Below are 24,807 nucleotides of genomic sequence, written 5' to 3'. Positions count from 1 at the left end.
GAGTCTTCGTAATGGGTAGACACAGTTAATGAATCAAACGTCTGACACATATATCATAACAATGCATCTCTGCCTGTCTGAACTTTCCGAAAGTGTCCACAAAAGGTAATCAGTAAAAGCTTATTTCCATTAGTATCTTCTCTCAAACCCTTAACCTCTAAACCGGAAAAGGAACACAACTATAAACAAGGGTGATCAAGTCTGCAAAAACTGAGTACAGTTGTTGGTTGGTGCTCACAGTTCTAGTAAAGGGTTCCAGCTAAGAACAAAGTCAAGGTTTTTGGGTTGACTGTCACGCAGGAGTAGAAATGACTTTCAAATGCTGTATCTTGGTTCATATTTTCTGACCTAGACAGCACCTGTTGACCCAGAAGCGCTGCTTGGGTGGTATGTCACCCACTGGGTAGCAAAAAACGAGTTAACAAATCTTGGATTCACGACTTTCACTCAGGTTGCAAGATAACATTTCCAATCATCCAAGTTCAACTCCATGATTTCTTCCATACAACTGCCTCTCAATTCCCTGGTGGGTTTAGGCACTCAATAAGTAATCGTGCATGCAGTGTATCACTCATCCTTGCATGCATGCATTACATCACCCACCCTTTGAATCATTCTTGCACTTACACAGTCACCCAGACGTACACACACCATACACACACACATACACAAACAATAATCATTGAAAAAGCATTTTTAGTTCATGCCAAACCCTACTGAATTTGTCAATGGTTGTTAAATTAGTGGGGCATAGTTCATCTGCATTAGCATAGACCGACACAGAGGGCACAGATACACAAACTGTATGTTGTAGTATGTAACATTGTAGTACAATACTATTACTTACTTACTACAAAATGCAATACACAATCTTAGGAGTATACATCTCCACTTCCTCCTCTCCTATATTTGCTACGGGGTGATCCTCACACGTGTAAGTTTACTACTTCTACTTTAGCATACAGAGACCTTAACCATCAAGGCAGAGATCTCCATATGGTAAAGCATAGGGAAAGCGTAAAAGTTTTTTTTAACTTAAAAAAAAAATAGTACGAATACTTTTATGTGAAATATTAAAGTAAATGAATGTCATATATATATTTTTTGTAACCAACTTTATTGAGCGTTTACTGCATGACAGCTGATCACACAGTTAAAAAAATATAAGTGAAATTGTGGTGGGTTTGGGGACGTGAGAAGTGCAACATTACTATTTCAAATCGTCATAAAAATCACACCATTTCCCCCATATCTGTGCATGTTTCTAGGGCAGCCACGTGCCTCAAAGCCAGGCTTTCCTTGATGGGCGCACCAGTCCACCCCTGCCCGCCAAGTCCCAATTGTTGGTGGCTTTTCTTGCTTCGATGTTCGTGCCACATCCCATATGGCAACCAAACAACTCACCCCCAGGAATGCACGTTCAGCTTTGGGGTCCCCCACTTCCTCCAGGAGCCCATGCAAAGCCACACGAGGGGTGAACTCCAGAGAGCGGCCTAGGACATCAAAAAGTATGTGAACCACCTCTTCCCAGAGTGGTCGCAGAACCGGACATTCCCAGGCATCATGATAGAAGTCTGCCATCGGAAGTGCGCATTGCGCACATGCCACATTTGTACCCATAGGCAAATTGTTGAACTGGATAATAAGCAACCAAGTTGAGATCGCCACTTCCCTAGGTGCCATGCACGCCTCCCTCCAGTCTTCTTCTTCTAGCACTCCCACCCAGGTTTCCCATCGCCGCTGGGCTTTGTCAAGTCCATCAGGAGTGTGAATCACCAGCAATCGATAAATCACGGATATTGTCCCTTTACCCAACTTCCCCTGAAAGATCTTCGCCTCCAATGGACTATATTCAGGTGAAGAGTCCTCTGGAAGGTTGTGGGCTAACAGAGCGGTGCTTAGCTGAAGGTACCAGAAAAACTGTGAGTTATGTAAACAGTATTTGTTTTTCAACTCCTGAAAGGATATAATGTATCTCCTATTAACATCCCCAGGATAGGAGGTCCCAAGGTAGGAAGCCCTCCAGAGCCAACAGCTGGCTGAGTCATCCCCGTGAGGCGGCGATAGCAACCAGTGAGGCAGAGAGCCGCCCTCCAACAGGCGAGGAGCACCCGTGTGCGGGAAGACAAAGTGTTTGATACGCGTGCTCCATCCATCCCCAGTGTATGTATCTCTAACCGATATACCCGGTTGTCCCACCCCCATGAACCAGTCATAAACCGGGAGCAGATGTGCCACGAATTAATATAGGTAATTATCTGACAGGTAGGTAGAGAACTGCACGTCTAGCAGGAACCAAGTAGGTTTTCCGTGTGACGATCAGAAGTGGCAAGAGACAGACTCTTGCCGTCTTGGAAACGCTGGTGGCCATGAAGCGGTAGTGCCGCATCTAAGCGTTTTTTCCCGACTAAGGAAAAACGCACTTTTTTACATGAGACCGTAATTTGCGGTTTCCCATTTGAACTAGGGCAGGACGCGCCTTAGCGTGTGCGGACCTCCCAGTTCAAAACACCACGGTCCTGACGAAAACCCTTGAATAGATTGATGGGTTGAAACATGTAGACCTTTTTAATTAATAGTTTTGTAAGATTCACATCTCACATAGCACACTTTTGCTATTTTTAACCTTCGATACTACTTATGACACCAAAGCCTACCTAATTAGGCACAGGTGCCACACTATATTTTAATAAGGGTTCAAGCACTCAAGAATAAAATACTTGCAGTGAGTAGTGTTGGCCCTTTTTAATACACTTTTTGATAGTTAGGAACACATAAAAGAAGAATACTAACCAGCTCCACTGTAGTCAGGTGTCGCAGCACACCCTATAGGCACTCGGCCTATGGGGTGGGACCCCGATGATGAAGCATGTCACCAACTAGGTTGGTGAGTGAGGGGTCTTCTATAAGGATATGCATTATCCAGTAACAGGTTGGGGTATATTGTGCTGATTAGAGCACCCAAGCCTAGAACTAGAGAAACAGTTCTCTACCTACGAGGGGATACTCCTCTATTGTTTTTGTAAATTACTCGGGGGACCAGGAGTTCCCACCTCACATAGTGCCTGTATAATTTCCCTCACTCTCTCTTTTGTTATTAAGATTAATAAAAATTATCTGACAGGCCCTTGTCTCCGTCAAATGGAGACTTACCCATTGAATAGAACCCTACTCTATGTCGACCCCCAACCCCCGCAAATCTGGTTATTTTTGCAGTTAAGGAGTGAAACCATTTGCGGGGGATGAAGTATAGATTGTTGCTCAGTACATATAAGTAGCGTGGCAGGCACACCTTTTTATGGTTTAAATCCCTTTATTTGAAACAATGCCATTGACAATAGTAGATAAATCAACTTGTCTTGTGTCCAATATGGCCTCTGATTCTTATGATGCCTTGGTTGATGTATATAAGTACAAAAACTTCCCAAGCATCCAACCAGCCCCCTCTCTCTCCCAAACGTAGTTCACATATGGTCGTGTGTGTGTGATACAACATTCAGTGTAGTACGACATCATGACTAGTTATGGACTAGAGTTGGCTTCTGACAGTCGCAGGAGCTGGAAATACTTTGGGCATGCCGGTTCCCTGAAATCGTGCATGAGAAGGGATAGATAAGGGTGCCACAGGTTAGATTAGAAAGTGTCAGAGAAATTCTCTCCATGCCTAGTACGGTTCACAGCCGGTATAACCAACCTGTGTATGTGGGCACTTGTGTTGAGCCCCAGTGTGCTAGAATGTTCTGTAACGCTACCCCCAAAGCCAGGCCTTTTTGTCTGCACCTTCTAGACATCAGGGGATATGTAAGAGGATTAGGTAGGCCTAACACAATATAAGAGGGGAATCTGGAGAGTGCGTTTTGAGGTGGGTGTCAAACTCATCAACTACTTGTTTCCAGTCTGTTTGGAGCCGGGAACAATCCCACAAAATGTGAACTAAGGTTCCTTGAGCTCCACAGCCCTTCCACCACTCGGCACTTTGTTCTGGGTTCATTCGTATGTAACCTAGCTGGTGTAAAATCCCAATATGAAGTGGTTTTAATGAATGTTTCGGTGAGAGAGGTGTTGCAAGGGGTGTGTCTCACCCTAAAGTATATATCCTCCCATTCTCTGCCACTCAACTGCCTAGGTCTTGCTCCCACCTGTGTTGGCTGGCCTTATATGTGTGTCTATTGCATTGGTTCAGAAATGTATATATCTCAGATATAAGCTGTTTCTCTGATGAGTGTGTAATCGGCCATTTCTCATATGGTGAAAGATGTCTCTGAATGTTGGGTCGGTCGCTCTGGTGTAATAGTCAATGACGGAGTTGTCCATAACCTAGGTCGAGTCTAGGAGTAAAGTCTGGGTTATCAATCAGTGGTGTCATTGGAGAAGGAAAAGGAAGTCAGTCCACAGTTAGTGCTCATTTGATCCCATGCTTCCACTGTCGCTTGTTTGATAGGGGAAGGATAAGAGATTCCCTAGTCTATATGCTTTCTTAAGGAGGGGACTTTCCACAGGAAGGTGCCCGCCACCGCCCTATCTTGGAAGAGTCAGTGTTTCTCAGACTTGAGTTGGTGCCACTCTACCAAGGATTTCAAGTCCCCCTTCTCAGGGTGGAAGGTAGATTATCTCCCTCCTCATGCAGTTCTTCTTCCCCAGTCGGATAAATTGAAATAACTCAGACTGAAGTCCCTTAGGTAATGTTTGAAATAATTAAAGTATCGTGGGGAGTACAGTCATTTTGACAGCCGCTATCCGGCCCAGCCAAGATATCTGATGATGTTTCCAACGAGAGAACTCATTTCTAACCTGTCTGTAGAGGGATTGGTAATATATGGAGAACGTTTGTTGGAGTCAGTTTGATCCCAAGGTACGGGAGAGCCGTGATGTTCCACTGGATGGGGTATTGCGTCCTTATGCTAGTCGAAAATTCTGAGGATAGAGAGAGCCCCAGTGCTTGAGACATTTCAACGTTGACCCGGAAGTCCGACGCCAGGCTGAGCGCCTCCAGTTCCACCAAGAATGCCGGTCGGGCTGTGGTCAGTTTATCCAGGGTCACTAGCACATTGCGGCATTTAGGCTAATTCTATGCTGTTCCCCTCCAAAGACGACTCCTGTGATCTGAAGGTCATCTCATATTCGTTGGGCTAGGGGCTCTATATAGAGAACAAATAAGCAGGGTGACAATGGGAAACCCTGTTGTGTGCCCCTGCCAAATGGAAAGGGGTCGGAGGTATGACCTTTGACCCGTACCAACGCGGTGGGCAATTGATAGCAATTTAAGACTTGTGTACTAAATTTGTCGCCTAGACCAAAGTGCACTAGGACTTGCTCCGAGAAAGGCCAGTGCACTCTGTCAAAAGCTTTCTCAGCATCGATCGCTAATAGCAGCAGTTCACTTGGGGTCTGCGCTGCCTTCTCAATAATGTGTAAAATGTGTTTGGTGTTGTCGCCTGTTTGTCTATTGGGTATAAAGCCGGCTTGGTCTGGTTCTATAATTGAGGGCATATGTGGACCTAGTCTACCAACCAAAATGCCTGTGAAAAGTTGAGGTCCACATTTAGCAAAGAGATCGGCCGGTACGATCTGCACTGTGGCTTGTCCAGGCCCAGTTTTGGTATCACGGGTATCGCGCCTTGTGTGGTAAAGGAATTGCAAAGCCTGGTAAGGACGGGGGTTAGAGTGTGGTAGAACGTTTTGTAGAAGCCAGGGGGGTATCCGTCCAGTCCCTGCGATTTTGCATGTTGTTACCGCTTGTTCTGAGCTAAGGCGAGATGTGTTCGCGTTTTGAAGGTAGGCTAAGCTTTCTGCAGGATCTAAGCTTTCACTAGAACAGAGCTGCCTGTAAAAATTGTTGAAAGTGTCTGCTATGTCGTTGTCATTCGTGATATGCCCTTTATCGTAGGCTCACCATTTTAAAGAGGGCCATGCGCCCCATGAGGGTTTGTGGGAGTGTGGCCCAGTAGTTGAACTCGCAATCAAGCGTATGTCCAGACCTAGGAAGTTAAGAGCCCAGACCAGGTCGGGTGTGGCAGAAACATAGACCCAGAGATATTTAAAAGAGTTATGGAGAGGGAGAATGTTAGGGCACCAAATCCACACGAGAGCATTGCCCCTAATCTCTACTAGGCAAGTTTTGCCTTCATTAACCTGGAGCACGGAAGCCTCACTGTAGAGCGGTGGAATTTTAAGACACCAGGGGCTAGAGTACTGTGGGTTACTCAAGAACAAGAGCATATCGTCCGCGTAATAAGATTTGCGGTCCTTAAGACCAGCTCCCCACTGCAAGTCCCACACCTGAGCATCGCACTGTATGACCCGCGCTAGAGGCTCCATCCCCAGGGCAAATAGCAGTAGGGACAAGAGGAACCCCTGTTGTGTACTGTGTTCGATGAGGAATACTGGAGACAGAACCCCTTTCACCCTGACCTGAGCGGTCGGGGAGTGGAAGAGGAGCAAACTATGTGGCCAAACCCCTCCCCCAGACAAGGCAGCCGAAGAACCTCCTCCAGGAAATCCCACAACACCGTGTTGAAAGCCTTAGTGAAGTCTAGCAGCAGGAGAGCCAGAGTGCTACTGAGGTTTGCCAAACGGGACAGCGCCACCTGGACCCTCCTAAAACAATGGCGCGTGCTGCAGCCCGACATAAATCTGCACTGATCCGGGTGTACTAGATAGAGCAAGGCTTTGCCCAGCTGCGCAGCCAGTACTTTGGCTTCAATCTTGATGTCGGTGTTGATCAGCAAGACCGGCCGGTAAGAGGAACACTGATCTTTGGGAGCCTCTCCTTGGGTAGGACCACGATTGTAGCCCCATCTAGTTTTGGCGGGAAGAACCCCTGCTGCAAAGCCACTACATAGAGGTTCAGAAGATGGGGACAGAGGGTTTCGCGGAAGCGTTTAGAATATTCAGTGGAGCACCCATCGGGCCCAGCCTTCTTGGCGGCTTGCAATCCCGACACTGCGTCACACACCTCCTCAAGTGTTAAAGTCTGGTCCAATTACTGGGCCACGGTACCCGGCACAGTCGGCAGTGGCATGCTATCCAGAAGGGGGTTGGCGGTTTCCTCAAGCAGCAGAGGGCATCTCGAGTATAACCCCCGAAAGAAATCCGCAAAGGTCTCTGCAATCACTGGAATCTCCTCCAGGGGACAACTGAGGAGTCCTGTATCACGGGATTTTGTCTTAAATTTGACTTAGGAAAAACTTAGGACAGATTTAAGACAGATTTAAGACAGACTTAAGACAGACTTAAGACAAAATCCTAACTTTACTACTACTAAATGCCTTCTGTGAATACCAAAAGTAGTAAGTTTAGGATTTTGCCTCAGATTACTTCTGTGAATTGGGCCCTGAGTTCTTAGATTCATTTATTGAAGAAATTTGGAGGAATACCAAAATTATCATTCGTTTTATGCACTCACCTGGCTGTTTGGCTGAGCACCTCTCTCTATAAGAAGTTTGATGGCTTCAGGATGGCCTCCCCCTGATGCTTCAGAGAGCGGAGTATTCCCATTGGCATCAGTGCAGTCCACCATGTTAAGCTGATTTCGGAGGCGCACTGCTTTCCCTCTTTCATCGTATCCGATTCCGTTTTTTGTATCCAGGTCTGACACCTTACGAGAGAGAAAACAAGAGAGTAGATAGAGTTGCAGATGGTGCATAGAGAGTATTTCTATGATTTAAATTCACTCTTTGTATGTGTGCAAACTCTGTCAGGTATACTCTATCTTCCATGTTCTGAGATCTCTTGAGTGAGTTAATAATGTCACCCATTCTACAGGTACCACGAGACATCCAAATCTGAAGTGTGAGCTGCACAGTATCCATCAACAACACAAGACAAAGATATTTACAGTTATTTCAAGAAAAGTGGCCAATGCTTCGCCTACAAATTCTCATGCTACATATACTGTGTCAGGGGCATTCTAGTCATCTTCTTTACTTTGACTCTCAACTGGTAGGTTAGCTTTGCTGTCAAGGACCAAGCTGGGAACTGCTGATGATCTTTCCAAGAGATTGTACTGGTTTACACCCAGGCACTGTTTGACAAGCAATTGCACACAAGAAAGCTCCCAATTCAGTAAGTGTGTTTTTTAACCTAACATGGAACAAGACTTTATTTATAATAAGGCTACACGGCCGGGATAACAGAATGCACCAGTAGAACACCGATACCTTGAGGCTCCTACAGACTTCTGAAGCCAATCTACAAGCCGACAAGGGTCCAAGAACTTAGAGTTAAGGAAAATGCTCTTACACTGGAACCTTTTTCAGTGATTACCAATAGGCTAGTACCCCAGATCTATAAGAACACTTCTAGAGTATTTAAACATCACACAATAAGTGGACTAGTTTTCAAAGCAAAAAAAAACCAAATAAACGTAAGTGCAAAACTAACAGTCTTGGGGGGAAAAGCAGCCAATAACAGCGGGTGCACGTGGAAGCAGGTGATGTTAATGTAAGTTTCACCACCTTGTAGTACCAATAATTCCTCACAAGCCCTCAGTCCTGTTTAACGTGTTTGAGAAAACCATCAGTTCTGCGATATGAGAGAGGGTCACCAATACAGTCATGTTTAGTAGAAGTGCACACTGACCTTGGTGTAGCAGCGCTGCTTCCTCAGCAATTGCATGTTAGGTAAGAAGCCTCCTGTTGCACCATGCCCTTTGTAGAATGTGCCTCTGGCTTTCAACTAATGTGCTTGCTTACTTTGGTATACTACAACCATATTTAAGAAACTATCTATCTATCTATCTATCTATGGTTTGATAAAGGAGCACCTACACACAGAGCAGCAGACGAAACAAACAGTTGTTCACATTTCCTCAAATCTTTAGTTTTACTGATATAGTACTTCAACATCTGTTGGATATCTAATGCATGTTCTGCAGAGGCTTTAGAACAATCGTAGAACAGAGGTGAGCCCCACTCACTTATTAAAATTGTAATATACTCTTCCATAAAGGAACGTAGGGTGAGTATTTAATGCGGCAGTTCCTTCATTTAAAATCTCTTAAATTTCCTCTATAAAAATACAATTGCTCAAAGTTGTAAATTATGTTATAACTATCAAAAAGGTAAATTTCCAAGAAATATACTTTTAACTCTGATTTTTGCATGGGGGTTGGGGGGGAAGGGGGTGGAAACATCAATTTGAATAAAACAACACTGAACTTCCAAACAACAAACATGGGGCCAGATGTAGCTCGCCAATTACCGTTACCGACCGGTATTTGGGAATTGACATGTAGGGGGCAATTTATTTACAGAATCGGTATATTTACCGACTCGGTAAATTTACAGATTCAGTAAAATACCCTACATGTAAATGTAGTGCCCCCTACATGTAAATATACCGATTCTGTAAATCATTATGTAGGTGGCACTGTAATCAGTGCCACAGGCCCTTACCGATTCGTTATTTACCATGGAATACTATTCCATGGTAAATAACGAATTCTAGTGTACATGTGTACATGTACATGTAAATGAATTTATATAGCGCAAATCACCAAGCGGTTTCTAAGCGCTTGCTTAGGGAACCCGTCCTGGTATTCCCCTGTGAGATAACCCCGGCAGGGTATCCGCAAGGTGAAACCCAGGCATCCCGCCGCGAGAGGCCGTAGTGGAGATTAAGCAAGCTATTGCCCAGAGTCGCACAGTGTGAACATGCACATCTGTGCATGTACACCTGTGCCATGCGGCACACAGACATGCCCTAAGGGCATGTATTTGTGTCACATGGCACACAAGCCCGAAACAGGGGTGCAACAGGGTGTCAAAGTGACACCCTGTCCCCCTTGTAAATTCGGTATTTTTACCGATTCTAATCCTATGGTCTTCAAGGCCCATAGGAATCAATGACAAATACAGATTCTGTAATTACAGAATTGGTAAATACCGAATCATACCGCTTCGGTATTTTTACCGAATTTTTTACCTACATAGCAATTACCGAATAGTGAATACCGAATCAGTAAAATTCGGTATTTACCATTCGATAATTTGCGATTACCTACATCTAGGCCATGGTTCCTTCGTGAGGGAAGCCCTTTATGAAGACCTTTCTGGAGTCTACAATTACAACATCTTAATTTAAAAAAGGATTTTTAACATGTAGTTGAGGCTGACAAGTGAACACAAAAGAAAGAGTATTGCAGGCGTGAGCTTACAATATGAATGACACACATCATCAGGCTGGATATCTCATGACATCTCAAGGGGGCTTATCCATTCTGAATGCACCACTCAAACACTTACCATTCCTTCATCATCTTGTTAAAAGGCCATTTGCTTCCTTTAGTTCCTAAATACGGTCAAAAGGCCCACCTGTGTTTCTATACTAAGATAAATTAAGTATCATTCTGCCAAGCTCAACAATGTTAGACTGTAATTGTAATTTTTCTCTGGCAGCCTGTAAAGCCAATTTGCCCATCCAACAACCTTCCAAATCGTTGGTCTGAGAACTGAAAAAGGTCCATCATTGGTGAGGCCAAATGGAATCCGGTGATCAGTCCGAATTGGTAAAATCACAAAAGAATATGGTTGACCAAGAGATCAAAATAGCATCCAATGGAAACCAGAATTGAGAATCTGGACACTCAGTCTCAAAATAAAAGCAGAAGATGCACTTGAACTCCAAATTATATAAAGTTTCCTTACTTGAGGAGGAATGCAGAAGTGGAAGAAGACAAAGGAGAAACATCTCTTTGAGAACACTAGTGGGGAATCCTCAAGACTGCCATTTCAATGGAACATAATATTTGGTTTGAAGCGCACAGGGCTTGCCGTTCACTATAAAGCTGTCACAGGCTACATCAAACAGGAAGGCAGTCTTTCAGGAAAGAAACTCTATGAACCAGAATGGTTTGTTCATCAATCTATTTAAGACCAGTCATTTCACTAAGGAAATAGGTCCCTTAAACCTACTAGATACCATTTAATGTCCTCACTGGAAATGGAGAATTCTACAGGTCTATTGCAGTAGACCTCAATAGGCGCTAGATTGATTTTGCAGGTGTCCTAATTCGACTAGACTCTGAAAGAAGGTAATCAAGCATGTAAGAGAGTTAGCAAGGTCCTTCAATGCAACATCCAGAAACAGAACTTCAACCATTTGCTATTGCATTGTCCTCTAGTGGAGAGCTTCATGCCAGCAGCCAACATGCCCAGGGACACTGCAAAAGGCCTAAATGACTGATACCTAGCTCTGCAAGAACAAGGCCCTCAAGTTAAGTCACAATAAAGAGGTGTGAAGTCATCTTGCTCTATCAGTGCACCTAAGACCTATCCTCTCTGGTGAGATTATGATCTTTCTTTGAGGGAGATTGAGCAAGTCCGAGAACCCAATTTCGTATACGAAAAGCACACTGGACTGTCTCTAATCAATTGTTTGCAGGACCCCAGAATCAGAAGATTTTAGAATGGATGCATTTAGAACCTACTATTCTCCAAGTTCAAGTGAATGAATGATGCGTTGATGGTTGTGCCCCCCAGCCTCGCAGATGGAGTCAAGGACTCCCTGGTTAATCACACACTTGTGAGAGAACACATATGCTTAGGAAGCCTGCCTTTCTGTTTTAACTCCAACATAGTGGAAAACAAACTGGCTTTGATGGGAGCTGAGTCTGAGACCAATGCACATATTTCATTATTCTCAGGGGCCTCAATAGACACAGCATCTATGGCTTTGGGTAGCACAGAGTGATAATTCGTGGGCTTTGCTATTGGCATCAGGATCAGTGCCCAGATCTGAAAAATGAGGCATCTTGTGTACATTTGGCAAATAGACTCATCTACCTCCAATTAGGGGTTGTCAGGTCCTAGGAGAAGTACCAGAGACACAGGTATCTGAGGAGCAAGTACATCAGCAGTCACTATTGCCTTCAACACTGCTCTCAGAAAATCTATGAAGGCGCAGGAGCTGAGGATGGAAAACTATATAGAGGCCAAGGCAGGGGCTTGGTTCTGAGTGGAGCTGGGAGGACGCAGGCAAATCCACCTGCTCCTTGTCTTACAGATCACACAAGTTTGATTTCTCTGACATGGAATCCGCCTTCCTTTAGACAATCCATACGTTTTTTAGACCTGGGGAAGTGGTCTGTCAGTACTGGCTGAAAGCAGTCATGGCCCAGATCACATAATTGCACTGGCAAGTTTTCAGCGACATCCTGCTCCTTGAAGATGTGGAATGGCAATGAGAATGGCACGGGGGCAAAGTGTGGCACTCAGGGAAAATGGCATCTCCCTAAGAGACCTCCAGAGTTGGCAGCACCCGTTCACGGCCCCCCTCCGATGCAAGGGGTCAGATGCCGTAGTTCCAGGTGGAGCCCTTCCACTGACCCGGCTGAGAGACGAGCAGGACCGCTCCGGACCTTTGGCTGCTCGGCAGGCATAGGGCCCACATTTCTAGCATGGGTGCGGAACATCTATACTCAGTCGACAGCGAGGGTGACGTGTAATGGTCACGTATCTCCACCCTTCACCCTCCATAGGGGCACATGACAAGTGTGCCCCCTCTCCACATTGCTGTTTATCATAGCTTTAGAACTCTTGGCAATTGCTTTTAGTAATTCCCACAGCCTTGATGGTATAATGACGCAGGGTGGGATACACAAAGTATCACTGTATGCAGAAGACATCCTGGTTACCCTCTCAAACCTGACGCCATCGCTTGATACCATGACTTCACTGATATCAAGATTCGCAGGCCTCTCTGGCTACAAGATGTACTGGGGCAAATGCAAGGTTTTCGTGGACACCCGATTCATTGAAGTACCTGAGTATTATGATATCACCACAGGTGACTAACATGGTTGGAAACAATCTTTGGCCCCTTGCACTCCCACATCAAAGCAGACTTTCAGCAGTGGACTCAGCTTAACCTCTCCTTATGGGATAAGACCCAGTTACTCAAAATGGATGTTTTACCCAGACTAAACTACCACTTTCTGTTCTGATGATCCCTCTCCAGATTCCCACAAAAATAATTTAGGTCATTTAAAAAAAAAAAAAAAGTTAAACCTTTCATTCGGTGGACGCAAGCCCTGACAGAGGTTTGCTAAACTGCACACCTCAGTCGCTAGTGGTGCAATGGGTAGCATCACAGACTATACTTTGGCCTTGCAACTCATACCCCTTAGGTACATACTCATACCTCCCTAAACACTCCATGGTGAGTCCTGGAGGTGGCGCTGGCTGACCACATTGCAGGCCCATAGGAAATTATACACTGGTGCCCTAAACCGCTTCCTGTCCTCTCACCAAGTCCTAGTCACTACGGTCTATGCCTGGAAAAGAGGCCATGTGCATCTGAACATCAACCCTACACTTCGCTCTCAAGCACCTCTAAGGTGCAATGCCTCACTGTTAATAGATGGTAAAGAGCACCTGTAGAATGCCATCAAATCTAAAGGCTTATGCCTTCTTTCATTTGCACCAGGCAAATATCTTTGACTGTAATGTAATGAGAACTGCCTTACAAAAATGAATGCGTCCTCATGTAATGCAACTGGTGCTTGTGTAAAGCGGTCTGATACCCGATACCTTCGGGTCAAGTTCCTGCTTTATAAAACTCTGTTAAAAAAAAAACTAAACATATTGTGGTACAAATGTATGTGCCATCCGATCAAAGTGATAATCAGTATGCTACCTGTTAGACTTGGCACCATTGGTGTGGGTCTCCCTTCCATTTTTTTCGCTGTTGCCTCATGTGTTTTTCTGGTGTTAGATGCTTTGGGCACTGTGCCACTGCTGTCCAGTGCCACAGTGCAAGTGCTCCCTACTGTAATTTGATATATTGATTAGTGGTTCCCTGATTGGATATTTGGTTTACTTGTCAGACCCTAGTACAGTGCACTGAGAGTGCCCAGGGCGTGTAATCCAAATGCTGCTAGTGGGCTTGCAGCACTGGTTGTGCCACCCACAGAAGCAGCCTTGTAAAATGGGTCTAAGGTCTGCCATTGCAGAACCTGCGTGCAGTCTGGTACTGTCATGCTGACTGGGAAAGTGCACCCACTTGCCAGTCCCCAAACCTTCCCTTGTCTTCATATTAGTCACCCCTATGGTAGGCCCAAGGGCAGGGTGCATTGTAAGTATAAGGCAGGACAAGCCCTGATGTGTGTCGCATGTCCTAGTAGTGAATTACAGCCATTTTTGTTTTTCACTATTGCAAGGCTACCTGTTCTCCATAGGCCAGAATGGGCTGTTAGAATTGTTACATTCTATAATCCTAACAGACTCAGAGAACATGGTAGAAGTTCGAGTTTAATATCCCTGGACTCAGGATAATAAAATACATCTTTTAATAACGTTTATTTTAATGTTCTGTGTTTGCAAATACCACTTTTAGAAAGTAGGTATTTGCTTGCCTAACCATTTCAGCCCGCCTCTGCTAGGTTGTGAATTCTTTGTCTGGGTTTGTGTGTGTGACAGGGCTGGGGGATTCCAGGAGACAGGCTGGGGCCACCCGGTGGTGAATAGAGAGATCAGCATCTAGATGGGAGGGAGGAGTTGCACCTGGGACCTAAATAGGGCTGGGCCTTCCCTCTACAGTGCCGGCTCCACCCCCTGTGGTGTGTCTGATGTCACTGCCCTGCACACTGAAAGAAGAGAAGGAAGACTGTCAACAGAGTGTTCCCGGACTGTACTTGCCTTCCACAATGCTGACTCCACCTCCTGTGGGGCGTCTGATGTTCCTGCTCTGCACTGTAAAAGGAAAGGAGCAGTCTGGTAAACAGAGTGCTCAGGAACTGGTTTGGACTGGGCACACGCCCCTCTCCCCTCAGAGAACAAAGGATTTTGGGGTATAAGTATTGGGACCCTGAGCCCATGAAATTAGATCACTCCTGGAATTGACAAGACGAAACCTCTGCTGAGGAGAAGGAACCTGAAGAAACTGAGGAGAGACTATTCCCAAGCTGAAGTGCTGCTTGGGAGATTGGCCTGCAGTGGTTGCCTGACTGCCAAAGAGAGGAGAAAGGACTTTGTGGACTTTACCTTTATTTTCAACTTGTGCAAAGATCTCCAAGGGCTTGGAAGAGAGTTTGCCCCCTGACCGAAGTCCCAGGACCAGTGGACTTCACCAGCCTTTGTGAATTGCTGCTGTTCCAGCGGCTACAGAGGCAGGGAGCTGTGACCGACTCTCACGACCGGCCTGGTGTCCTGTAGGCACCGCATTGAGCAACGTCTGCCTCAAACAACGCAAGCTCTGCGCTTACCGACTCCGTCTCGACGCCGTCAACGAGCCGTAGCCTGCACCGGGACTGGAAGGACACCGCAACGTGCAACGCCTCGCTAAACCGACTCAAACTGGTCTGACCGACGCGGTCACTGCTGCTGACTTCGAGTTCTGTGACCGCACCGGAGTTGGGCACCGCCTCGCACGCTTTGCGACACACCGCCCGACTCGCACCGCTGTCCGGACTGATCGACGCCAGCTCCCGAACTCCGGCTCTGTCGAGCACTGTAAAGCTGGAAGCACCGCAACGAGCAATGTCTGCCTCGAACAACGCAAGCTCTGAGCTCAACGACGCCATCAACGAGCCGTAGCCTGCACCGCGACTGGAAGGACACTGTGACCTGCAACGCTTTCTTTTTTCTATACTGCGACAAACACCGGAACCGGCTCGCACATCCGTGCCGGCTGCCTCAAGGAAAAGGTACTGTGACTGAGTCTGTCGACATTTGAGTGGGCCCGGACCGCCGCGGTCCGCTGGATTTGTTAGACTCTGTGTTCTTCTCAGCAACGCTGTAGCCGGACAAGGCAACCGACTCGCACAGAACTTTGATTTAAGCCTTTTTAAACCAGAACTCTTGAAAGCTAATAGTACTGGGGATTATTTTTGTCGTTTATTTGTCTTGTGATAATTCTATATAAAGTATACTTATTTTTTATATAAAACCCGTGTGGTGTCCATTTGTAGTCTTGTCACTGGGTTACTGTATGTGGTCACAAATGCTTAACTTACATCGCCTCTGAAATAGCCTTGACTGCTCGCGCCACGCCGCCTAGAGGGTGAGCAGGGGTTATTTGGAGAGAGTAATTCCCTTGCCCTGACTAGAGGAGAGGGTCCCTGCTTGACACAAGTACCTACCTGTGCCAACCAGAGAGCCCCAATTATAACACTACCCTAAATGCAATTACAAGTGAGATTCCGGGCAGCTGGAGGAAAAATTAAGCCCCCAAAAAGGTGTCTCAAAAAAGCGATGCTTGTTTCCAGTCCAGGAAAGACATGGCTCGGCAGTTCGGGCTGAACTGTTCCCATGAGGCACATGGTCAGACTGATTTGCATATGGCCATGTCTGAACTGGGGTGGTGAAGTGAGCTAAAGAATGATGATGGATTAAAGCCAGATCAGTTGACTGGGGGTGAGTGTTTGATTTGCTTAAACGCTTTGTCCATCATCCCCTTTGGTATCTCTTTGTTCGCGCTAAGTTGGCAGAGTATGCCCAGACGTGAGTCCCTTGCTCACTTTGCCACTGGATTCAAGATAGCCTGGCTGATGAGGGCTGTTAGCCCGAAACCGGTCCCAGGATGCTTGTTTCTGGTCCAGGGAAGACATGGCTTGGCAGTTCGGGCTGGACTGTTCCCATGAGGCACAGGGTCAGACTGATTTGCATATGGCCATGTCTGAACTGGGGTGGTGGAGTGAGCTAAAGAATGATGACGAATTAAACCCAGATCAGTTGACTGGATATGAGTGTTTGATTTGCAAAAACGCTCCGTCCATCATCCCCTTTGGTATCTACAAATTTAAGGACAGATGGAAAATATCCTTGGCAGGGCAAGAACTTCATGATTAAGAGCCAGGTCTCGTAGAAGGTATCAGGAGCTAACTAAAGAAGTGAGGGTTGTTAGCATTGTCAGAATATAAACTGAATTCTATGTTTGAAAGTCAGACAAAGGAATTGGAGACAAGGTGGACCAGTCGGAAGCAGAATGAGAACTAGACAGGTGAATTAGAGGTGTGGAGGTAAGCTATGTTCAGAGGTTTTTTTAGGTGTTTGCTAAGGGGTTAGAAAATATCTTTCCTATGAAATGTGATTTAGACAAAGAGATAGAGTTATGCGGGATGTTATTACACAAGCTACTACTTAAATATGCTTTCTGAATGTCTAAAAGAAAGGCTGACTTAGTTATCCAGGCATATGTTATTCAGGAGAAAATATGAACTAGAATGGCAAGTCTGTCTTCATTGGCTGCCACTATCTGTGTAACCATGAGAGTTAAAAGAGAGACAATTTGTGAAAGAGATCTACTGGTAGGGAGTCTTCCAATCATAAACCTTAGCATTACTTGCGCCCAGCAATGGAAGAATGCTACATTATCATCTTCAAAGGCTACCCTTTAGATAGAGATCACATACATTTTTACAAAGACCAATGCAGAGACGCAACAGATTAAATGGCAAAAGACTGCTCTCTATGTGTGTCAACATATGTGCACTGACCTCCGTTAAGACAGCAAGAATCTCATCGATGTCCCCATCGAAGGCTGCCTCCAAGATACGCTTCTTCCTGTGCTGCTCCTCCATCTTCTTCCTCCTCTCTTCTTCATCTTTCTGTCTCCGACGCTCGGCTTCCGCTTGCTCCCTTTTGACCATTGCCACAAAGGCCTGAAGAGAACAAGAAGTTACAACAAGAGCTCAAACACTTGTAATGGAGCTCACTCTGGGCACAGAGTAGGTGGGTAGGTGGGTACATAGGTTCCCTTAATAAGATATGCACACACTATGTTTACTTCACTGCATCTTATTTCTGTTGATATACACATTTATCAACACCCATTCCTCGAAGGACAAGTAGAAAAGAAATCACACAATGTTACAAAAAGCAATATCCAAATGGTTTCATGCAGATTCAATTAAAAGCAAGCTCTATTCTAATCTAATGTCTTCAAAGATGTCATTTAACATGTTATGAGTGATGTAATATGTGAGGTCATAAGCCATCCAGGGGGGGCAGTGAGCGATCTAGTTAGCTCAGTAAACTATAACCGTCGAATTTCAGTGTTTTTTGTTTCGTTTTAAAACAATAGTCTTTATATTATTGCAAGGTCTATCTATTACGTCAGTTTAACCGTTGGCTTGTTCAGTTCATTGCTAGGGTTTTTTTTTTATGGAAGCTAATATCTTAGTAACTTGCCTAAATGCAAGGTCACCATAACCATGTATTTCAGTGAATTTCTAGTTGTTTCTTTTAAAAAAATTTACGTAAAGTAAGATCGTATTACCACATCTAACTAGAATGTCATTCCAAACTTTTTCCTCGGGGAATTTTTAGGTTTTTAGCTCATATTCATGAACTCCCTCACTAGGTATAGCTTTTGACTCTCTGCAGTAGGAGATTGTATGCAGGGACTGACCTATGGCCAGGTCCTGCACCCAAACCCTCCAGACAGCCAAACCCCGCCACTGTGGCCAGACCCTTTGTCCAACCCTTGTGTGTGGTGCGGTAATGGACGCAGAGCCTATCCTGTGGGAAGGCCCTTTGCCCAACTCCCATCACATACGGCCTTCAGCTGTGCATGGCGCTGGTGGCAAGGTCTTGCCGCACCCAATTCCCTGCGTGCAGTCAGTGCCCTGTTGCTGGCCAACTCAACAGAGATTTTTTGAGATGTGTGTGTGTGTGTGTATGTATGTATCTATGTGTGTGTGTATATATATATATATATATATATATATATATATATAAAATATTTATTGTATATAGAAGTTTTTCTCATACTGACACAGATCATATGGACAGGGGAAGAGTACCGGTGTTCCTAAAGTTGTACTGAGGCTGGTGGATACACAATCCCAGAGCATGATGGTCTGGATCAAAAAGGCCTCATTCTTTTTTTCTTCAATAATGACGACTGTGCACATTTTTTAAAAAGTTGTTCCATTATTGCAAGGAATCATCAGGTACATATGAAGCAATCAAATTAGATGTGAAGACTTATCCAGCAATACAAGTATTTCTTAAAATATATCCTCAGGTCCACCCATATCTGGTGTCGTTATGCCAGGACTGGAGTGACCAGGTTTACTCAAAAAGACAAATTGCAGGGTAGCTAAACACACGTTACAGACAATCAAGAAGTTGAGGAACCTTGGGTGAGGACTATTAACATATGCTTCTATTTTTGTTGCGTGTCCTCTAGGGCAGTTTAGGCATCCGAAACCTTCTAAAAGGAAGTCAACGCTGTAGTCCAAATTAATTTGGGGTGCACCAAAAAGGCGAATCGGAGTACAACCAATTTAGATAAGACAGTAGGACACATGAAAATAAATTAGGTGCCCAATCCTTAAAGAAAGTAACAAAAGTGCACCTATGGTATATGTCATTGCGTTAGTGCAGCTTTACAGCTTCAGTGAATTCACAAACATTTACAGAAGTAGGTCTGAACACTGTGCTCCTAAATCATTTTTGTGAATCACAATTTTGCATGAGCAAATATGCACCTGTATATTTGGTCAGATGAAAATCTACTGAGAGTTTGCAAATTCACTTTCCTCCTGCCAGTTGCTCCAGTTCAGGAGAAGAAAGTGATATTGTATGATATAACTTTGAACACAGGCACATAGTTATTCGGCAGAGTATTAAGACTCCTTGTCTCTGTTAGAGTAGCTAGTGCAGATAACATTGTTCTCCAAATTCTAACACTCCAAAATTACTACGCACATTCCCCAAGATATAACTTAACCACACATATTTTCTGATTATGAGAGTTAGGTAAATGGATATATTTGTGCAACGAAACCATTCACGAAATAGATATTATGGTTAGACCAGAGAGCCTTGGTGTGGTATTCCCTGAAACCTTTGTTTGCCTTCTAATGGAAAAGTACTTTAACAAACAAAGTCAGTAAGTCTCTTACTAGGCCGGGGGTTTCGTCTCAGATTGTACGGATGCCGACGGACCTCTTGCTCAGGTCGGTACTTGCTGGTCTTTGGTCGTTCACAGTGTCCTCAGGCTTGAGAACCTCGCGCGGTGGTGGTTCAGCAGGACTTTGGGGTGGACCGCCGTAGTAGTCGCATTCCGCCCCGTCAGAGGGCAGCTCCGCGTTCTTGGACTGATCCGCCCCCTGTGATGTTCTGACTGGGGGGGGGGGGCCTTCTTGAACCACGAGACATTTGTGGTTATTGTCTCTCCATCTCGTTCTGCCGTGACGGCCGTACCTTTGGTTGACTTTACGGTCCACAACCCGGGTTCATACGGAGTACGGAATTTTCCTCCACTACACAGATTCCGTAGCAGTACGGAACACCCAGGTGCCCTTCGTCGCTGGCTTGCTTTGTCGTTGGTCTTTTGCCTCATTGCCTGGGCAGCCGCCGGGTCATAAGGCTCTGATTTCCAGTTGTCAGTCAGGGATAATAGGTCTCGGCGGGGTCCTGTCAGCATGAGCGACCATGGAGAACGATGTGTGGTACAACGGGGTGTGCTACGGTACTCTCTCAGAAAGTGTTGTAAAGCCACTTCTGGATCTGTATTTTCGGCCATCGCTATGCGTAGAATTTTGTTGGTGGTTCGCGTGAATCGTTCGACCTCTCCGTTGGCCTGAGGCCACTGGGGGGTGATGCGGTGATGTCTTATTCTTGCTCGTGTGAGGAAGTCTTTGAACTCACTCTCTTGAAATGGGGGCCCATTGTCTGTTTTGATGACGTGGGGCAGACCGAACAGTGCAAACGACTTCTCCAGCATTGGTTGTAGGTTGGCAAAAGCTGTGGACGGTAAGACCTCGACGATCGGATACTTGGTGTAACTGTCAATGAGGACAGCTGTGACTCTCCCATCGGGGAAACTGCCGAAATCCAGGCTCACCCATGACCAAGGCGATGGAGCGGGGTCTTCTGTGATTACAGGTGCTGGGACCTCGGCGTTGCTTGTGAGTTGACAGGCTCTGCAGTCTCCGCCCTGTCTTCTAGACCATGAAACCATACCTTTTCCCGCATTCCTGATTTCATCCGCCCGATGCCCTGGTGACCCTCATAGGCAAGGACCGTCGCCCGTTCCTCCAGGCAACTTGGTATGACAATGCGTGACCCTCTCAGTATGACTCGTTATCTGCAGCACTTTGTTCGTTGCGAGCTTTCCAAAAAGTCCCTAGGCGAATTCTGTCAATCAATCAATCAATCAACCAAAGCATTTATATAGTGCACTACTCACCCGGAGGGTCTCAAGGCGCTGGGGGGAGGGGGTCCGCTACTGCTCGAACAGCCAGGTCTTGAGCTGCTTCCTGAAGGTGAGGTGGTCCTGGGTCAGGCGGAGGTGGGTCGGAAGGGAGTTCCAAGTCTTGGCGGTCACGTAGGAGAAGGACCTTCCTCCTGTGGTGGCTCTTCGGATGCGGGGGACGGCGGCGAGGGCGTGGCTGGTCGATCGAAGCTGGCGTTTGGGAGCGTAGAAGTTGAGGCGGCTGTTGAGGTATCCTGGGCCTTGGTTGTGTAGGGCTTTGTGTGCATGGGTGAGGAGCCGGAAGGTGATTCTTTTGTTGACCGGGAGCCAGTGCAGGTCTCTCAGGTGTCCGGAGATGTGGCTGCGGCGGGGGATGTCCAGGATGAGTCGTGCTGAGGTGTTCTGGATCTGCTGGAGTTTCTTCTGGAGCTTGGCGGTGGTTCCGGTGTAGAGGGAGTTGCCGTAGTCCAGACGGCTGGTGACGAGGGCCTGGGTGACCGTCTTCCTGGTCTCGGTGGGGATCCTTAGGAAGATCTTACGTAGCATGTGCAGGATGTTGAAGCACGACGAGGAGACGGCGTTGACTTGTCTGGTCATGGAGAGGGAGGAGTCCAGGATGAAGCCCAGGTTGCGTGCGTGGTCTGTGGGTTTGGGTGCGCTGCCCAGGGCGGGGGGCCACCAGGAGTCGTCCCAGGCGGCGGGTGATGATCCCAGGATGATGACTTCCGTCTTGTCCGAGTTCAGTTTCAGGCGGCTGTTCGACATCCATTTGGCTACGTCTGTCATCCCTTCGTGCAGGTTGGTTCTGGCGGTGGCGAGGTCGTTGGTGAGGGAGAGGATCAGCTGGGTGTCGTCGGCGTAGGAGATGATGTTGAGATTTGGCTCATGTAGACGTTGAAGAGTGTTGGGCTGAGCGAGGAGCCTTGAGGAACGCCGCAGATGACTTCGGTGGCCTCCGATCTGAACGGGGGGAGGCGGACTCTCTGTGTCCTTCCGGCGAGGAAGGAGACGATCCACTCCAGTGCCTTCTCCTGGATTCCGACGTTGCTGAGGCGCTGTACTAGGGTACGGTGGCAGACAGTGTCGAAGGCCGCGGAGAGGTCCAGGAGGATGAGGGCCGCTGTTTCTCCGTTGTCGAGCAGGGCTCGGATGTCATCGGTAGCTGCGATCAGGGCGGTCTCGGTGCTGTGGTTGGCCCGGAAGCCAGACTGCGAGAGGTCGAGGGAACCGTTCGTCTCGAGGAAGGCGGCCAGTTGCTTGTTGACGGTCTTCTCGATGACTTTTGCCGGAAACGGGAGCAGCGAGATGGGGCGGTAGTTCTTGAGGTCGGTGGGGTCGGCTGATGGTTTCTTAAGTAGAGCGCTGAGTTCGGCGTGCTTCCAGCTCTCCGGGAAGGTCGCGGTGTCGAAGGAGGTGTTGATGATGTCCCGCAGGTGGGGTGCGATGACAGCGTCGGCCTTGTTGAAGACATGGTGAGGGCAGGGGTCTGTCGGAGATCCGGAGTGGATGGAGTTCATCGTGTGGACGGTGTCTTCGGTGCTGATCGGGGTCCAGGCGTGGAGGGTGGTTGTGGGGGGCGGTGGTTCGGTCGTGGCGTGTGTCGGTTGAGTGCTGAAGCTGTTGTGTATGTCCGCGATCTTGTTGTGGAAGTAGGAGGCGAGGGAGTTGCAGAGGTCTTGCAAAGGGGTGATGTCGTTGTTTCCGGCGTTGGGGTTGGAGAGCTCTTTCACGATGTTGAAGAGTTCCTTGCTGTTGTGTGCGTTGTTGTCCAGTCGTTCCTTGAATGCGGTTTTCTTGGTGGCGTGGATCAGTTGGTGGTGTTTTCGGGTGGCGAGCTTGAGGGCAGTCATGTAGTCTGGTGTTGGGTTTCTGCGCCAGATTTTCTCGAGTGCTCTGCAGTTCTTCTTGGAGCTCTTGAGTTCGTCGTTAAACCATGGGGCTTTCTTGCTGCCGGGTCTGCTGGGTGGGGTCTTCAGAGGGGCGAGGTCGTCTGCGCAGTCGCTGATCCATTTCGTGAGGTTGGTGGCCGCTTGGCTGGGGTTCGTTGTGCTGATGGGAGGGTTCTTGCTCAGGGAAGTCGCGAGCTGGTCGGCTGTGATCTTGTTCCAGCTTCTGCGGGGAACCTGTTGCTGGTGATGGTGGAACGTGGTCCTTCTGAAGCTGAAGTGGACGCAGCTGTGGTCCGTCCAGTGGTGTCCCGTGGCGTGGCTGAAGGCGATGTCCTTGCTGGAAGAGAAGACCGGGTCGAGTGTGTGTCCGGCGTAGTGGGTGGGGGTGTTGACCAGCTGCTTGAGTCCGAGGTTGGCGAGGTTGTCCAGCAGGGTGGTGGTGTTGCGGTCGTTGTTGTTCTCCAGGTGGAAGTTGAGGTCCCCGAGGAGGATGTAGTCGGCGGAGGGGAGGGCGTGTGGGCTGATGAAGTCGGCGATGTCTTCGCTGAATTGTGTGCGTGGTCCCGGGGGTCTGTAGATGAGGGTGCCTCTGAGGGTGGTCTTGGGGTTGACGTGGATCTGGAAGTGCAGGTGTTCGGTGGGTGCGAGGGTATCGTCGGTGTCGGTCGTGATGCGGATGGTGCTCCTGTGGATGATGGCGATGCCTCCTCCTGTCTGGTTGACGCGGTCCCTCCGGATGATCTTGTAGCCGTCCGGGATGGCGATGGCGATGGCGATGTCGGGCGCTGAGGAGGCGTTCATCCAGGTTTCCGTGAGGAAGGCGACGTCTGGGGCTGTGGTGTCGAGCAGGTTCCAGAGCTCGACGGCGTGTCTGTGGACGGAGCGGGTGTTGAGCAGGATGCACTTCAGGTGGGTGGTGCTGGAGTTCGGCTTGGTGGGTGCTGGTGTAGCGTGGGTCCGGTTGCAGGTGAACTTGCAGGAGTGGCAGCTGAAGGGTCCGTGGGTGCGTCTCGGTGTGGCTTGGTAGCAGCCCGGGGTTCGGCCGGTGTTGAGTGCGTTGAGTTTGGTTGCATCGTAGGTCCGTCGGGTCTGCTTCCGTTGGTGGGGGCCAGGGGTCCTGGCACTGGGCGCGGGCCAGGCGCGGACGGGGCAGACGGGCTTACCTTTGGCGCACCTTCGGCGCTCATTCGGTGCTCCCGCTGCGCGGTCGCTCTAGGGGCGTCATAAGTGAGGAGCCGGGAGGGCGGGTCAGCTGGGTGGCGGGAGCGGGGCGGCCAATGGGCAGGAGGGGGGCGGAGACGCCGGTGGGCAGTGGCGGGAAGGGCCGAGGGCGGCTCAGCGGCGGTTGGGTCGTCCGGCGGCTCGAGGGAGCGCACAGGTGGGGGGGGGCAGCACAAGGGGTACAGAAGGAAAAAGGGGAGACCAGTGGGAAAAAACGAGGGGAGACAAGAATAAAAACGGGGGGAGAGCAGGAGCAAATACAAGTGGAGGCAAGTTAAACCAAACGGGGGGAACAGGAGAAATCCGAGGGGAGAAAGTGACCAGTGCAATGCAGCAGGCGAACAAAACAGAGGGGAGGACAGGCACGCCGCAGCAGGCAAACCGCGGCAAAACGGAGGAGGTGGTAGAAGGCAGGGCGCAGCACTCAGCAGGGCAGGGTCCTGGCCACAGCGGGCAGGAGCAGCGAAGGTGGGGCGACCTCGCCTGGTGCAGGCTCGAGCGGTCGCTCACTCCACCCCTGGACGTTTTTGAGAAATCCCTCTCAGGATCCATT

The 24,807-nt window shown here is 47.8% G+C and overlaps 1 protein-coding gene across 1 annotated transcript in view; it reads right to left on the bottom strand.

Moving 5' to 3' along the window:
• The window catches only part of IQANK1 (IQ motif and ankyrin repeat containing 1), a 478,492-nt gene that overhangs the window by 195,464 nt on the left and 258,221 nt on the right, over positions 1–24,807 (bottom strand). Inside the window, 2 exon segments of the mRNA XM_078686619.1 lie at positions 7,406–7,597; positions 17,435–17,599. Of these exon segments, the coding sequence (XP_078542745.1) occupies positions 7,406–7,597; positions 17,435–17,599 (357 nt within the window).

This window comes from Lissotriton helveticus, chromosome 4_1, assembly GCF_964261635.1.
Source record: "Lissotriton helveticus chromosome 4_1, aLisHel1.1, whole genome shotgun sequence".
Taxonomy (NCBI): domain Eukaryota; kingdom Metazoa; phylum Chordata; class Amphibia; order Caudata; family Salamandridae; genus Lissotriton; species Lissotriton helveticus.
Note: the sequence above shows the minus strand (reverse complement) of the source record. Positions and strands in the feature narration are given on the sequence as shown.